This window comes from Peromyscus maniculatus, chromosome 2 (assembly GCF_049852395.1).
Source record: "Peromyscus maniculatus bairdii isolate BWxNUB_F1_BW_parent chromosome 2, HU_Pman_BW_mat_3.1, whole genome shotgun sequence".
Taxonomy (NCBI): domain Eukaryota; kingdom Metazoa; phylum Chordata; class Mammalia; order Rodentia; family Cricetidae; genus Peromyscus; species Peromyscus maniculatus.
This window is the reverse complement of record NC_134853.1, coordinates 85,553,985-85,569,294: the sequence shown is the minus strand read 5'-3', so window position 1 is coordinate 85,569,294 and position 15,310 is coordinate 85,553,985. Positions and strand designations below refer to the sequence as shown.

The window sequence follows — 15,310 nt, the reverse complement described above, 5'->3', positions numbered from 1 at the left end:
GCTTGCCCTTTCCTTCCCTCTGTTCCTCTCCTCCTCTTTGCAAATATCGGCACTCATACCTTCTTCTCTTCCTGGAGCCCCAGTGTCTCCAGTTCTTCTCCCAAGACTTCCTCCAGGCTTAAGTAAGATCTAAAGTCAGCACATACGGATTCTTTCTACTCTTCCCTCAAATGTCTGTATTTTTGCACATTTTCTACCCCTGCTGTCCTGCTGTCCTCCTGCCCCGGTGTATGCCCGTGATCTGCCTTTCTTTGCCTATCTGCTGTGGGGATGGCTCCAGCCCCGATACAGAAGGAGCGTCCAAGCCCGATCCTTCACAGGGCATTTCAGAGCACAGGTCTCCTCATGACGGCTGCCCTTCAGCTCTGACGTCTATTCTGTCCAGGCCTTGCCTTCTCTAGATCCCTGCTCTTGAGCTGGAAGATCACAAGGCAAGGGTCAGACTCTAACTTGTCCTCCAAGGTACTGTTGTACCTCATCCGCTTTTACCTACAGACAGTTTTTGTTGTTTGTTTCCAACCAGGTCCCCAAATGGAACCCACACAAGACCAGCCAGGTGGCATACTCTGCAAAACAAGGCTTGTTTCTGTCCACCTTTTGACACCCAGTAGACCAAGCCTCGGTGCATCCCCCCACAGACCTGCCCGGCCCCTGCCGTCACTTCCATCTGTGGGAAACCTTCTTATCCTGCCCCCCTGTACCAACCTGCTTCACTCCCACCACAACTTAATAAATAGTACTCCGTACCATGTTCTTCATTTGTCAACATAGGATAATAACTTTGACTCTGAGCGAGGGCTTACAGTGAGCCAGCACCGACTGCGGTATCGACCCATTTCAGTCTCACAGCAGACCCTTGCTAAGAGTTTGTCTCATGCCTGTTGTCACAGACGGATGCAGGTGAAGTCATCTCATTGTGTGGAAGGGTCCCTGCCTCCATCCACATGGCCGCAAGAGCAGGATCGGAACACTGCAGGTTAAAACAGAAGCTTCCCCCATGCCGCCGTGAAGCTGGCTGTTAGCTCCGGCGTCCCTGATGGGGCAAGTTCAAGAGCCGAGCCAGGTTGTAGACCCAGGCTTTCTTGACCAGAGGAACAGCAGATAGGGGTGATGTCCTGTACTGCTGGAGCCAGCTCTGGCTTCAGAGCCTAGCTCTACGCTGTTGTAGGTCTCCAGCATGCATCTTAGCTTTACCAAAGTTGGTGAGGGCTGTGGAGATGGCTTAGTGGTTAAGGGTGCCTGCAGCAAACCTGTCATCCTGAGTCTGAGCCCCAAAAACCACACGGTAGGAGAGAACTGATTCCTGAATGTTGTCCTCTGACCTTCACACATGGACCCAAACACATGCACACTCACATTAAGTAAATAAATGTAAAAGAAGAAACATTTTTTTTTTTAATGTGAGCTACCATGCAGTACAGGGAAGTCACCTCACTTCTCTGCTCAGATTTCTTTACTTCTAAATGCAGATGCAGGTGGCCATGCAGAGACTGTATTAATGTACCTACCCAACGATGATCCTTCTGGTTCCAGAGAAGGTATGAAGTGAGTAACACACAAGACACTTATAATCCACAGCATATTGGCCTGTATCCCCAAGAGCTTCTTTTGCACCCCCACATGACTCTTCCACATCCCCAAGGAAGGGGACCCTGGGAATCATAAGAACAGGTGATTGGCCGTGAACACCTAGAAGACAGGAAGTGAGGTCGGCGTTGGAACCCAGGCCTGCCTGCCTCCAAAGCACACACTCACTGGCACAATTCCACTAGAAGTCTTGGTGGAAAGAGGAAGGCTTCTGTGAGTGTGTGTTTCCTCCCTGAGTTCTGTCCTGTGGAAATGACTGTGTAGCCATTTGATGAGGAAACCCACAAGGAGGCAGAAAACCCGGGTCCTGGCTACCCTGCCTTTCCTGAGTATCTTGTATTTTATGATAGACTTTGGGGAGAGGAGCCACACCAGCGTCTTCCCATTGTCCCCCTTGACTCTTACTTTCTGTTCTGCCTGTCTGGCCATGCCCTGACCTTTATCAGATGCTGATTTGGTTTTTGTTGTTGTTATTGTTGTTTTGTTTGGCTTTCGCTTTGTTTAAGACTAATCTCTCGCCGGGCGTTGGTGGCGCACGCCTTTAATCCCAGCACTCGGGAGGCGGAGGCAGGCGGATCTCTGTGAGTTCGAGGCCAGCCTGGGCTACCAAGTGAGCTCCAGGAAAGGCGCAAAGCTACACAGAGAAACCCTGTCTTGAAAAACCAAAAAAAAAAAAAAAGACTAATCTCTCTCTATGTAGCCATAGCTGTCCTGGAACTCTCTATGTAGATCAGACTGGCTTCAGATTCAGAGATCCTCCTGCCTTTGCCTCGTTAATGCTGGAATTAAAGGCATACACCACTCTACCTGGCTCTGTCAAGGTTTTATTTTGTGCATTGTCGATGAAAATTCTCTGCTGGATGACAGTCACCTCAACTCACCCCCTTGCTCCCCTTCTCGCCATTAGAGTAAGCCAGTGCTGGTGAAACATTCTGTATGGTGCATTCCCTGACTTCATCCCCACAACTATCAAAACAAGATCTGAGGACTTGGGGCTCACCCCTGTGAAAAGCTGGTGACCATCTACCATCCTCTTGCCTGACTGGACAAGTCCAAGGCCCAGCTTACTGGGTTCATATGGAATAGCTGGGTTCATGGAAAAAGTCTGCGTGTTTACTTTAAAGAAGTAAAGTGTGTGTGTACTTGTCTATGTATATGTGTGTGTGTTCCTCTCTGTATTTATTTGAATGACCTACAATATAACGTTTCAGGTGAAATACAGTAGGCTGGCAAGATGCCTCAGCTAACAGAAGGGCTTACTATGGAAGCCGGACAACCTGGCTCAGTTCCTGAGACCCACATAAAGGTGGCAGAAGAGAATAGATGCCGTACTTTTGTTCTCTGACCTCCATGTTGCATGCCCCCCCAATACCTTATACACACACAATGATAAATGGTTTCTCAAGTTCAGAAAAGCGTGTGTGTGTGTGTGTGTGTGTGTGTGTGTGTGTGTGTCTGTGTGTGTGTGTGTCTGTGTGTGTGTGTGTCTGTGTGTCTGTGTGTGAAAAGCAGAGGGGGCTGGAGAGATGGCTTAGCAGTTAAGAGCACTTGTTGCTCTTGCAGAGGGCCTGGGTTCAGTTCCCAGCACCCACATGACTGTTCATAGCCATATGTAACTCTGGTTCCAGGGGACTGATGCCTTTTTCTGTCCTCTGCACCTACAAAGCATGGATGTACATTCAGGCAAAACACAAGTTAATGAAACTTTAAAAAGAAAAAAAGCAGAGGTCTTAGAACTGTAGATAATCCCATCTACTAGGAACTGATTCCTGTTTATAATTTGACCCATGTGTTTCCAGTCGTCCATGAGCACTGTTTTGGGAGTCACCACTCTGCCTGGGAGAACCTTGCTGTTTGGAAGTCCCTATACACCTGCCTATCTGGTGCGTTTGTCTGTCTGCTGCTTTTGCCCAGCAATGAACTAAGACAGATTTCCCACCTTGATTAATGTTTCTAGTATGTGGTTTTTAATGATAGCATAATATATCGAAAGGAAGAGAGATGTGTGATTTATCTAACTAATTTCTTCTTGTTGGACAGTCTGTGTTTTCAGTGTTATCCATATTGCTGCATTCCACATCGCCGCACATTAATCTTTAAGCACGCCGCTAATAATCCCCTGGGCTGTCTCTGTGGAGATGCTGTTGGCTCAAGGGAGAGGCATAATTTTCAGACTTTTGATAACTGTGGCCAAACTACTCTTACGAAGGAAATTGTTTTTTGATAGTCCCTCCTACCCACGTTAGCAGCATGAGAGAGCCCTCATTTCTAACAATCTGTGCCCACACTTGATATTGTATTTCTTTTCCATTTTCCAAGCTGATAGACAAACACTATCCCATTTTCCATGTCTGTGGTTTGTGTTCACGCTTTTTGACATGTAACTTCTTATTGGTATTCTGCCTATTTAATAACAAGTTTTGTATTCGATGTCATCAACTCTATCAATCTTGTTCTTTCTGACATTTGCTGGGTTGGCTTTGTAAAAGATGGTTGGTCGTCCACCTTGAATTCAGATTCCTCAGGCTGAAATTGAGTTAAATTGCAAGCCTGTCCCTTTTCAGCGGAGAAAGGTCAACACGCAGTGAGGGCTGAGGCTGTAACCAGGCTGTGAGGAGAATCAACCCCCTCGGCGGATCTACTCCTGCTCCGAGAAATTGACATTGATAGAAACAGACATGCGCTTTGGACATTGATCGCAGGCCATAAAACACTCCATTGCAAACCCATCGAGACTCATCTTGAGCAATTGTATTTGTGATTCCAAGAGCATTGTTAGTTCTTCCAAAAAAGAGAGAATAAAAAAAAGATAAAAAATAAAAGAACATTTGTAAAGCAATTTACTTAAATTATAAGGCACCAAAAGGAAGCCTTGTGTACAGTTGAAGAGTTGCATTGAAAAGGAATCAATATCTTTCTGGAAACTTCTCTGCCCTCATCTTGGGAGTTGTGGTCACTGTCACCCATGTTCTCTTGCAGATTTCTTACAGATTCCTTCCAAGGTCAGGGTGTCACCTCCCCCAACGCATACCTCCTTTTAATTTTTGATGGTTTTTGTGTTTTTGTTTTTTATTCTTTTTAAACAGCAAGCTGCAACCCACTAAGTTATTAGGGGCAACGACAGAGAAGAACGGTGGCTTTTAGATGTCAGATCCCTGTCCCAGCCCTGGGGATCCATGTTCCCAGGGCAGGAGTGGAGGTTTCCTCTTTCACAGGGAGGCTTTGGAGGAGGTGAAAGACCCAAAGGAAAGAGAGAGGGGGCTGGCTCTCAGTGAGGCTCTGATGAAAGGCAAGCCTCTTTCTGTTTTTGTTAGCGGATGTGACACACAGCGATGGCTTTCGTTCTACGGGACTGTAGTGTATTTTGATCATCACCCCTTTCTCATTCCCTCTGATCTCCTTTTCCCAGTTAGCACTTCTACTTCCATGGTCTTTGTGTGTGAGAGGCTCAGTGAGTCCAGCAGGGCTGATAAAGGAGCATTGTTGTGGTTATTAAAAGAGCATGGGCAACTTACCAAAGGCTACCTCTATAAAGATGTAGTGCCCTTCCCGCCGCCCCCCACCCAGCAAACATTACCTACCAGTTCCCCGGGGAGGGGTGGACCCTCAGGAGACCCGTGAAAGACAAATTTCATAACATTAAAGAAACCCATCATTTCCCACTTGTGTGCCACCTCCGGGCCATCCTTCTGGCACCGCCACACTTCCTGTTCCTGAGAGCCCACTTCCTGTGCATGGGATCCCCTGCCTCCTTGAAGTTTTCCTTCTTGCGCACATCATGTTCTTTCAGGATGCTTGCATTGAGCTGTGGCTCAGGAATGGGTGCTGCAGGACTCCCACAGAGGGAGGGCATTTCCTCCATGTTTGCAGCAGCTCAAGCGTACAGATCTGGAGCAGATGGACCACATCATGTTCCCAATTTGGCCTGCAGATGTTGGTGATGCTGCAGTGAAGCTGTGGTTGACTGATAGGATGTTCTAACCAGACCATGAAACAAGTATGCCATCATTCCAAGACAATACAGAAATAACAGCGTGCAACTTTTGTGTAAGGGGATGTATATAACTCATGTGTATTCTTAGACCAAGCTCGGGAGAGGAAGGAGGGGACATCGGAGTTATTGTGGGAAGTATCTCTGCCTCTGACTGCACAGAAGTTTTTAGTCCTAGACATGTGCTGTGATTTCAGGGTCACATGTTCATCCATCCAGCGTCTGTGCTAGTGAGCACCTACATCAGTGGTGAGATTTCATTCCCTCTTTATACTCTACCTATTTAATTCATTTATTTATTTTTCTTTCTTTCCTTTTTTTTTTTTTTTTTTTTGAGCTGAGGATCGAACCCAGGGCCTTGTGCTTGCTAGGCAGGCGCTCTACCATTGAGCTAAATCCCCAACCTAATTCATTTATTTTTATATATCTTAACTAGTATTCCTAACTAGGTAAAAAGTGGTAAATGGCTTACTCTTTAAAGGTGCTTCATTAAAAAGGCAGATGGAGCTGGACATGGTGGCACACGCCTTTAATCCCAGCACTCAGGAGGCAGAGGCAGGTGGATCTCTGTGAGTTTGAGGCCAGCCTGGTCTACATAGCAAGGACTACTACATAGGATAGCCAGGGCTTTGCAGAGAGACCTTGTATTTTTAAAAAAAGGCAGAGGGATCAGAGATTATATTAAACTCTAATAATTAGAGGGCTGGGGAGAATGCTGATGGGTAAAGCACCTCACACAACTGTGAGGACCCGAGCTTAACCCCCAGAACCCACATAAGAGGACAGTAGTTCTAATCACAGCATTTCTACGAGAATCTGATGAGAGAGAGAGAGCGCTTTTATTTATCTGTTTATTTTGAAAAGATTTATTTTCATGTGTATGAGTGCTTTGAATATTTGTGTATGTGTGCACCATGTGCTTGGAGGTCAGAAGAGGGCATTGTCTGAATGTGCACCACAGGCATGTAATGCCCGAACAGGCCAGTAAAGGGCTCTGGATCTCCTTGCACTGGAATTATAGGTAATGGTAAGCCATCATGTGGGTGTTGGGAACCAAACCTGGGTTCTCTGCAAGAGCAGCAAGTGCTCATAACCACTGAGACATCATTTCTTCAGTCCCAAGAGAGAACCCCATCTTAAAGTGGAAATTGAGGACCAACATCCAAGGTTGTCCTTCAATCTTCACAAGCACAAGGGACATTCGGGTACCAGTACACTCATGAATACACATATATCATACATACTTAAGTCACACACACAAAACAAAACAAAAATAATCTTAGAAAGTGTCTGTTAATTAAATTGAATTCTGAGGTTTCTAGAATTAAAACAAAATTAGAAATCAGCAGTGGGGTGCCTATAAACCTAGCACTCAAGGTCAAGGGGTAGAGGCAGGAAGACTATGATTTAGACTTCGGCTGGGCTGTTTAGCATGATTTAAAAACAAAAAAAAAACTGAAATATGAAATGAATGGGTTTTAGTTTTCCTAGAGAAGTCATGGGCCCTTCTGAGATGTGACGCCCCTGCTGGTGGCCAACACTAAGAGGAAGGCTTTCATGCCCATGTCACTGCCTATCACTTTATGTGGAATCCCTCGCCCCTTTCTACATTTTCTACCCCCTCCCCCCAGATACACCCAATATCAAGCCAGAAGAGTTTTCTGCCTTCCAGTGTTGGGGACGACGTAGATAAAATGATCGCCTGTAGTAAGAACGTAGAGAGGTGAACTTGGAGGCACAGCAGCCCCACGTGCAGAGGCCTGAAGTGGAAAGGAGCCTGGAGCACCTGATACTGCTAGAAAGCTCAGGTGGCCGGCAGGGCGTGCAGCTGCCAGGGGCAGGGCTGGCGCAGGGCTGAGACACACTGCCGGAAAAAAGAAGCTTGCTTGCTTCCTCAGCCAGCACAGGGAAGGGATAGGGGCCACTTTCCTTCTACGGGGAGTCTGGCCACTCTACAGTGCTGGTCTGGGTGCTGAACCAGGAGTCTGGGGCCCTTGCAGTTAGAGGTCATTAACACTAAAGAAATGGCGTTCATTAGAGTTTTTATTTCTTACGACATTGAAATATGCTGTCGGGGCAGAGGCCACACTGGCAGTTCTACTCTCTCTCAAAGCAGGCTGAATGGGGAGGCCTTTTCAGGCCATGTGGCCATCCCTAGCACCTGCTCAGAGCTCAGAAGTCTGAGGACTACTGCCAGCTTGCAGCCTGAGAGTCCCATGTTCCCCTTTTAAAACTCCCCTATTGGAGACAAGGTGTAGAGCTGGCTTTGCTGGCCTTGTAGTACCTGAACCCCTAGTGAGGGAGTGGTGGTGGGGGTTGGAGAACCCTAGATTCATATCCAAGCCCTGCCTGTTACTTCCTTTGTGACCTTGCATAAGACATGTCTTTCCTCATTTGTACAGCTGGAAGACGATGGTTGTCACTGTGATTTTCTATTGCTGCCCCCTGCAGGTGGCCATGGGAATCGCAGCAGGCAGAAAAGCAGGTCCTGAGGACATCTTCCCAGAGACTGGTTGTACATAAATGAAGATGCCCAATCTAGGAAATTAGATGCACTTGTACTCAAAACTGTACCTGAGAGGATGTTAATCAGAAATGTCTCTAGTGGAAAGAAGCGAAAGCCCAAATTTCCAGTGTTAGAGGAGTAAGAACTCCATGCTGGCTGGTAATCCTCTTGCAGTGTGGAAACACATGACTTTCACTGAACTGGTCATGAAATAGCCCACCAAATAATTTTCATCTAAAAAAAAAGTGGAGCTGAGCATGATTGTGCATACCTATAATCGCAGCCCCTGGGAGGCAGAGGCAGGAGGATCATGAGTTTGAGGCCAGCCTGTGTTATGTGAGATCCTGTCTCAAAACACCGAAAGCAATAAAGAATGAATGAATGAATGAATGGGCCTAAAATTTCCATTATGAGTCCATTTATGACCAAAGAAGATCATTTTGTTATTGTTTTCTTTTTTGTTGTTGTTGTTTATTTTGTGTTTTGTTTTTCTGTTCTCACCTTGGATGTGGGAAAACTTGGTTTGTGCCTGAGCTGTCTGTCACCTGATGGTGTGACCTGTGGCCCTCTTCATGTCTGTGTCCATGCACGTCCTTGAGCACGACCCGTCGCTGTGTTAGCGTGACCCTTTAGTCCTGCACCGTGGCCGGTCCAGGTTGTTCCTCTGTCCTCTGCAGGGAATCAATTGGGTCATTCTGACCTCTGCTGGGGAGGGGCATCAGAGTCAGCTCCAAAGAGCTGAGCGAGGTGATTGGCCTCCTGGGAGAACCACGTGTGGAGACCCGCAGGCATAATCCATATTCCCTTTATCTTGACGCGGGCCTGAATGTTGGTCTGGTGATGGATAGCCTCCACCCCACACCATCTGCCGGTCAGATCGAGACTGCTCTGATTTGCCCTGGAAAAGCACAGGGGAGCCGCTGGGTCTGGTTTTTCCAGTAGGGCAACGACGACCATAGTGAGAACCGAGCGCTCCGACAGCTGCCCTTGGAGTGGGCTCCTCCACCCACAGAGGGCGCAGAAGGCTGATCTTCAGCTTGCACCACAGAAACTGATGGACAGAGAAGCGTGGGGACTTGCCGGATGCAGACAGCTAGTAGACAGTTGACTGAGCATACAGACAGGCTGGTGGTACCAGGGTCACTGTCATAGGGGAGAAGTGTTGATGTCAGCAGCACACACAGCCAGCACCTGTTGCTTTCACAGAAGTGTTTGTGCTTTTTACCTCTCCGTGGGAGCGGTCCTTGGCCTTCTTTGGTAAACCCAATTTGGAATCTGCCTCTTGGCATGCCCAGGGTACTTCCTCCATATTCCCTGTTGTTGTTATTGGTGTTGCTGTTGTTGTTGTTGTTGTTCTGAATGCCTCTTGCCCCTCCCAGCTGGTAGGACACCTCAGAGTCCCAAGTTTACACCAGGTTTAAGGGTATGAGCCAGTGACATGGTAAGAACAGGAGCTAACTGTTCTGAGTATTCGCCCCCAGAATGGGGGGGACTGGAGACCCTGCCCACCAGCCTGCCTGGCGTCTGTCCCTACATGTCCCCAAGGCCCTGACCTCTCCGCTGTCATGGATGACCACTCACTCTATGGCCCCGAATCAGACAGATTTAGAAGATCCATTTGGGAGGTACCTTACCCGGTCACAGGGTCCAACCTGCTTATTGCCAGATGGCAAAATGGAGGCCCAGCAAGGGCGGGGCGAAACCTCAGGTCCCCTAGCAAGACTGCACATGGCCTGGCTCTCTGTCTCGCCAGCCTCAAGGCCTTCACAGTTTTCCCCGATGCCCGAGGGCTGCAGGCTACCGGGTGCACCCTGCTAAGAGAAGTACAGTGACCGGCTTGGCATGCTTGTGACTGGGACCTTGCCGTCCCCAGATGGCCGGAACCACAGGAGTCAAGGTAGCAGCCTGGAGTCAATGTGAAAGGCCAGAGGAGTGGCTGTCCCCAGCTGTCCTTCCGAATGCATTCCTCCATTTGCTGACCTCCTTTGAGATGAGCCAGGGTGGAGGCTGGAAGGTAGCAACTGACTGTGGAGAGCCTGCCCACCGGACACGCACTTGCAGTTAATTAAAGAGGGTGGAGGGGCGGGCATGCGCCTTCCAGTTCCAGTGGGCCAAAGCTGTGTTTCGAGTGTGCCTGGCCACCGAAAGTGCTGGCTCCGGAACCTTGATTCTTTCTGTTTTTACAGAAAGCCCTAGATGTTCTTGCCCTCCACAATCCCTGAAAGCAACATTTATCCTCAAAGAAGAGTCGGCATCAGGCTCCAGAATGGTCTGAGAGATGTGGCTGGCAGCCCCATAGCCTTGCATTGAGGAAGCTGGAGTTTTCTAGGGCTGGGCCTCCATGTCCTGAGCAGTGTCTCGTACCCTCGCCTCTCTGTCCCTTCCCCTCTCGGGGGTTTTCAGGCAGCCCTTCTGTAAAATGTAAGGGCAGGCAGCATGGGGACTCCGGTGTGGGCACTCAAGGCCGCACCTCGGCAGCACCAACAATGGTGTTCTCATCAAAGGCATTAACCTCCTCTCCTCCTCAAGGTTGCTGCCTGCCTATTTATAGAACTGGCCAAGAGGAGTCGACCAGTTGCCTGCAAGAGAGAATACAGATGATGCTGATGCTGCCGACGCTCGCTGCAGCCTTTCTTTTCTTCCCTCACTTTCCTTCTGACTTCTCAGCCGATGCTTTTCTGTGGATTCCTCTCCATGGAGAGAGTCCCCCAGGGAGGCGGGGAGAGGCTCTGATGTCTGCTGAACACCTGCTGAGTACACAGGCCGTGGATGTCGTGCCTGTTTGTCCCACACCACCCCAACAGGGTGTGGTCCATCTCCACATTCACACATATTGCTTTGAGAGGGCAAGCCATCAAGCCCAGTGGCTCAGTAGATAGTGCAAGCTTGACCCTTTCTGCTAGCCTGGGCAATCGATGTGCCCCCCCCCCATTATCATCCCCTGACTGCATGATGGCGCCTATGGTGGCTGTGACTTCTTGTGGGGTACTATTTATGATGTCACCTGGTCAGGCCAGTCAATCATTTCTCAGAACTTACTATGCGACAACCTAAACTTTGTCTCTCGTCAGCCTACAAGTGTCATAGGCACATATTTTATGTCAGAGACAATGTCTTGCCTCATCAGGCACAGGTGTCATGAAGTCCTACTGTGTGCTGAGTGATGTCTTGCCTGTTAGCAGACCGCTGGTGTCATTGAGGCATACCATGCTACCTGATGATGCCTTGTCCCTCAGCAAGGACAAACGCCATGAGGATCTGTTGTGTGAGCTGGCATACCTTATCTTTACCAGTCTATAACCATCTTGAGGACCTACTGTATACCAGGAGCTGCTTTGTCTCCCCAGGCACAGCCTGCCACTTATCTGACCCAAGTGTCGTGAGAACAGGTCTGGTACACAGTAGGGTCTCGGTTGGGCCTTGCAGGGTGATTGACCAGGCTTAATTTCATCCTATGCCTAGGATGGGATGGAGGACTCCCGCTAGTTGGGACAGCGCTGGACAGGGATCTTTGTCCTTTTGGAACGGCATCAGCAGGCAGGGAAGAAAGTTCCGGAAGATGAGGGCACCGAGGATGTAGGCAGCCTCCACCTCTGCTGATCTCCCCTGTACCTCAGCACAGACATGCTGCTTCCTGGAGCAGAGACGCAGCTGGTCGATCTCAGGCCCTCCCCTCCCCCCTGCACTTCAACTTAACAAAGGTTTGATTTTTCCCACTGTTCTGTCAGGGGAGCCTCGGGGAATGCTCAAGAACACTGTACATCTTTCCCTGCTCACCATCTCAGAAATCCTTTCTAAAAAGAGTTTGGGAAAGCAGCCGTGCTCGTGATCACCCTGCCCCCTCCCCACAGCAGGGCCTGGTGTTCGCCTGTGGCGGGGAGAGCTCGGCCCCACCTGGGAGAGCTGGAGCCCCTTGCTGTCTGAAGGAAACCTCACCCCTCCTCGTAACTGTTCCTTGAGGATTGTGGGGTTCATAGAGCCCAGAGATGAGGATGAGGGTAACAATCCAGTCCCCGATTTAGGTGTTGTATTCTTATTTTCTTATATTGAAAGCAGTGTGCTTTCATTGTAGAACATTTAGAAAACATTGCCAAACAGGAAAAGCAAAATACTAGCCACCGGCAGTCCCACCCAGGGGGAGGTGCTGGGCATTGGTGCTCTCTAATGTTTTGGGTTTTTTTTTTTTTGCATGATTTTTTTCTCCTGACATAGCTGAGGCTGTGCTAGAAGCCATGATTTGTAGCCTGTCGACCCCACTTAACGTTAGAATACGTCATGTCCGCGGTATCGCAAAGCCTCTGTCAGTACACTCTTCTGGCGGAATACAAGTCCAGCACCTGAAGAAACCTTCCCCGAGTCAGACCAGCCCCGACTGTGGGATGCATTGTCAGCTGGGGCTGCCCTAGTAGAATATCACACAGCGGGTGCCTTCCGTCATAGAAACTGATTTGCTTGCATTTCCTGAGGCTGGAGCCTGAGACAGCACGCAGGTGTGATCAGGTGACCCGCCCGGTTTGCAAAGGACCGCTTTTCTTCCCGTGCCCTGTGTAGAGGAAGGGAAGCAAGCGAGCTCTGGTGTGTGTACCCACCCTGTCTGTAGAGCCACGAATCTCGTCACGAAAACCCCATCCTCATGGCCTCACCCCTCCCAAAGTCCCCATCCTCACATTCACTAAACTTGGACTTCAATGTCTAAATTTGGTGGGGGGAGCTACATACTGGGACTGTTAATCCAATACAAAGTGACTGTCTCCCAGAATCCATGCTTTCATCTCTGTTGCAGGTGCATTGTGGGAAAGCAATATGGCTGACCTCAGCTTCTGCCCCAGGGCATAGTCTTTGGCTTACTCCCTTACTCCTTGTGTATCTCCATTCTTATACTGGAAAACTGTGCAGCAAAGATGGTATCTATGCTTGAAGTTAGTAGCTGCGTGAAAGGAACCCCTTACTGTGTGTGTGGGCCATGAGTTCCTGCCCTTCCTCACCCTAGTGGCCGATCCCTCTCCACCCACCACTGTAAGAATTAAGTTTGTAGGAAGAAATGAAGGACAAGAGTTTAGACACCTCCACAGCTAGAACCACCTTATTTACCTGAGAGGTGATGTCTCAAGAGCTGGCTGCACCATGATCAGGGTACGGGACCCACCAGCAATGGCCAGAGTTCAGGAGAACACAGATTACATGCTTCAAAAGCTGAGGATTTTGTAGTTAAGGAATAGGGAAGCGGGTGGGGGAGTTTCACCAGGGGCAGAAAGGGGAAGTCAGCGTTTTTACTTAAACAAGCTGTTATTGAAACTGCCAGATCTGTTGTCTCATTTCGAACCACCTGGTGTCTGCGGTGGGGGCAGCTGCTTGGCTTATGCAATCTCCAAATGGCTGACTTCCTGCAACTCTGAGCTCAGATCTGGCTTTTATGGGGGGCGGGGGGCGGGACAGGGTCCTTAACCCGCGATAGGGTTCCATGAGGATTCCTTGAGACTGTACTTGCCAGGTGTGGGCTGAAATGCTTGCCACATGCGGCCCTTTGCTGGTGATAAGCTGCTGTTATTGATGTTTCTGTCTTTGACTCTCTAGTATTTTATCGGGGTCCTGAGACCACTGTCAGGCAGGTTCATTGTTAGCTAGAGAGTTTCACACATCTTCAGCATATATTCCTGTCCCTTAGAAGATGTAGCAAGTTGGCACCAGAATGCGTTGATGCTCGAGACCCTTTTGTAAAATGGTCAGGGAGATGGCTCAGTGGATGAAGGAGCTTGCCTCCAAATCTGGCGACCTGAGCCTGATCCCCAGGACCCACATGGTGGACGCAGAAAACTAACTCCCACACTTGTTCTCTGACCTCCACGCATGTGGCATGGACCATGCATGTATACACACAAACACAAATAAATATAATAAAAACTTAAAATGGTATAGCATGCCCTTGGTAGACTTTACAGCATCTCCAGAAGACTTACACTTAATGCAATATAAGTGCAACATAAATAGCTGCCGGCATGTACTATTTAGAGAATGCTGACAGGAAACGGTGTGTATATGTTCAGGACAGATGCAGACTTTGAAACAATCCTCAAATGTGTGTGTGCACATAGGTATGTATGCGTGCACCTGGAAGCCCCAATTCAGTGTTTGATGTCTTCCTCTGTGACCTTCCACTTCATTTATTGAGATAGGGTCTCTCAGTTCTTTCCAGTTTGTGAGTTAGCTGGTTTGGCTAGCCAGCCTGCCCTGTGGATCCTGTCCCTGCTACCCAACTGCTGGGATAAAATCAGCAGCCTGACTTTAGAGTTCTTGGGATCTAATCTCACATATGCATGACAAATTCTTTTAACCACTGAGCCATTCCCCCAGGTCCCTAGATGCATTAAAAACAAAACAAACCAAAAACAAAACCACTTTTGTTCTGTGGCTAAATGAATCTGTGGGTGTGGAACTATGGGTATAGCTGGCTGACTGTCCTTGAACTCCATGGCTCAGATTCAGATGAGTGACACTTGTGAAGTCCAGAGGAGGCTCAAGCTTCTAGAAGTCCTCAAAGGGTCACCTTGGGGACACTCCATTCTTTCCAGGATCAAACTGTGATATGTGTGTGATACTATCTGGCTTATTGGCAGCCAGTCACATAGGCACTCTGTGGTACCCACATTCCAGACTGCAGAAGACAAGCAGGTGCTCAGCATAACCAAACTGCATGCACAAGCAGTGTGAAAAAGTGAGTCCCTGCAGGAGACACACTCCAAAGCCAAGGAAGGTCTCCAACACCAGCATAGGGCCGGCCCTGCATTCGGGCCTTATACCGATAGCAGCCTCGGGGCCTCTCAGCTCTCTGTCTTCTGCGCAGGTGTCTTGAGAGATGACTTTGTATTTGGATCACTTGAAATAGGGCAGGACAGATGCTCCGTTTTCACACGCCAACACTAAGGGTTTGGGGGTGAGGTGAGGCGATGGCAGAGTGGGAGTGCCCCCTTCCCTCTAACTGTGTGTCCCCCTCTCTTCAGGCTCTCAAGGGCTCCAAGAAGCTGGTGCTGTCTGTGTACTCGGCTGGGCGTATCCCCGGGGGCTATGTCACCAACCACATCTACACCTGGGTGGACCCCCAGGGTCGCAGCACATCCCCTCCCTCCAGCCTGCCGCAGCCCCATGGCAGCGCCCTGAGACAGCACGAGAATGACCGTAGGAGTGCCCTACACCTCCTGCAGAGCGGAGATGAGAAAAAGGTGAGATCC

At 49.0% G+C, this 15,310-nt stretch overlaps 1 protein-coding gene and 1 long non-coding RNA gene across 6 annotated transcripts in view; one reads left to right on the top strand and one right to left on the bottom strand.

Moving 5' to 3' along the window:
- Whrn (whirlin) overlaps nt 1–15,310 on the top strand; it is an 88,083-nt gene that overhangs the window by 9,545 nt on the left and 63,228 nt on the right. For all 5 annotated transcript variants that reach the window (XR_013049154.1, XM_006979557.4, XM_015998220.3 and 2 more), the window contains exon 2: nt 15,083–15,301. Coding sequence is in view for 4 of the 5 variants with exons in the window: in XM_006979557.4 (XP_006979619.1) it covers nt 15,083–15,301 (219 nt within the window). In the remaining variant the exon portion in view is untranslated. The remainder of the gene's footprint in view (nt 1–15,082; nt 15,302–15,310) is intronic.
- On the bottom strand, nt 7,604–13,292 carry LOC143271869 (uncharacterized). The gene is made up of 2 exons (XR_013049151.1): nt 13,176–13,292; nt 7,604–12,627 (listed from the first exon to the last, which is right to left on the bottom strand). It is a non-coding gene; the product is annotated as an uncharacterized LOC143271869 (long non-coding RNA).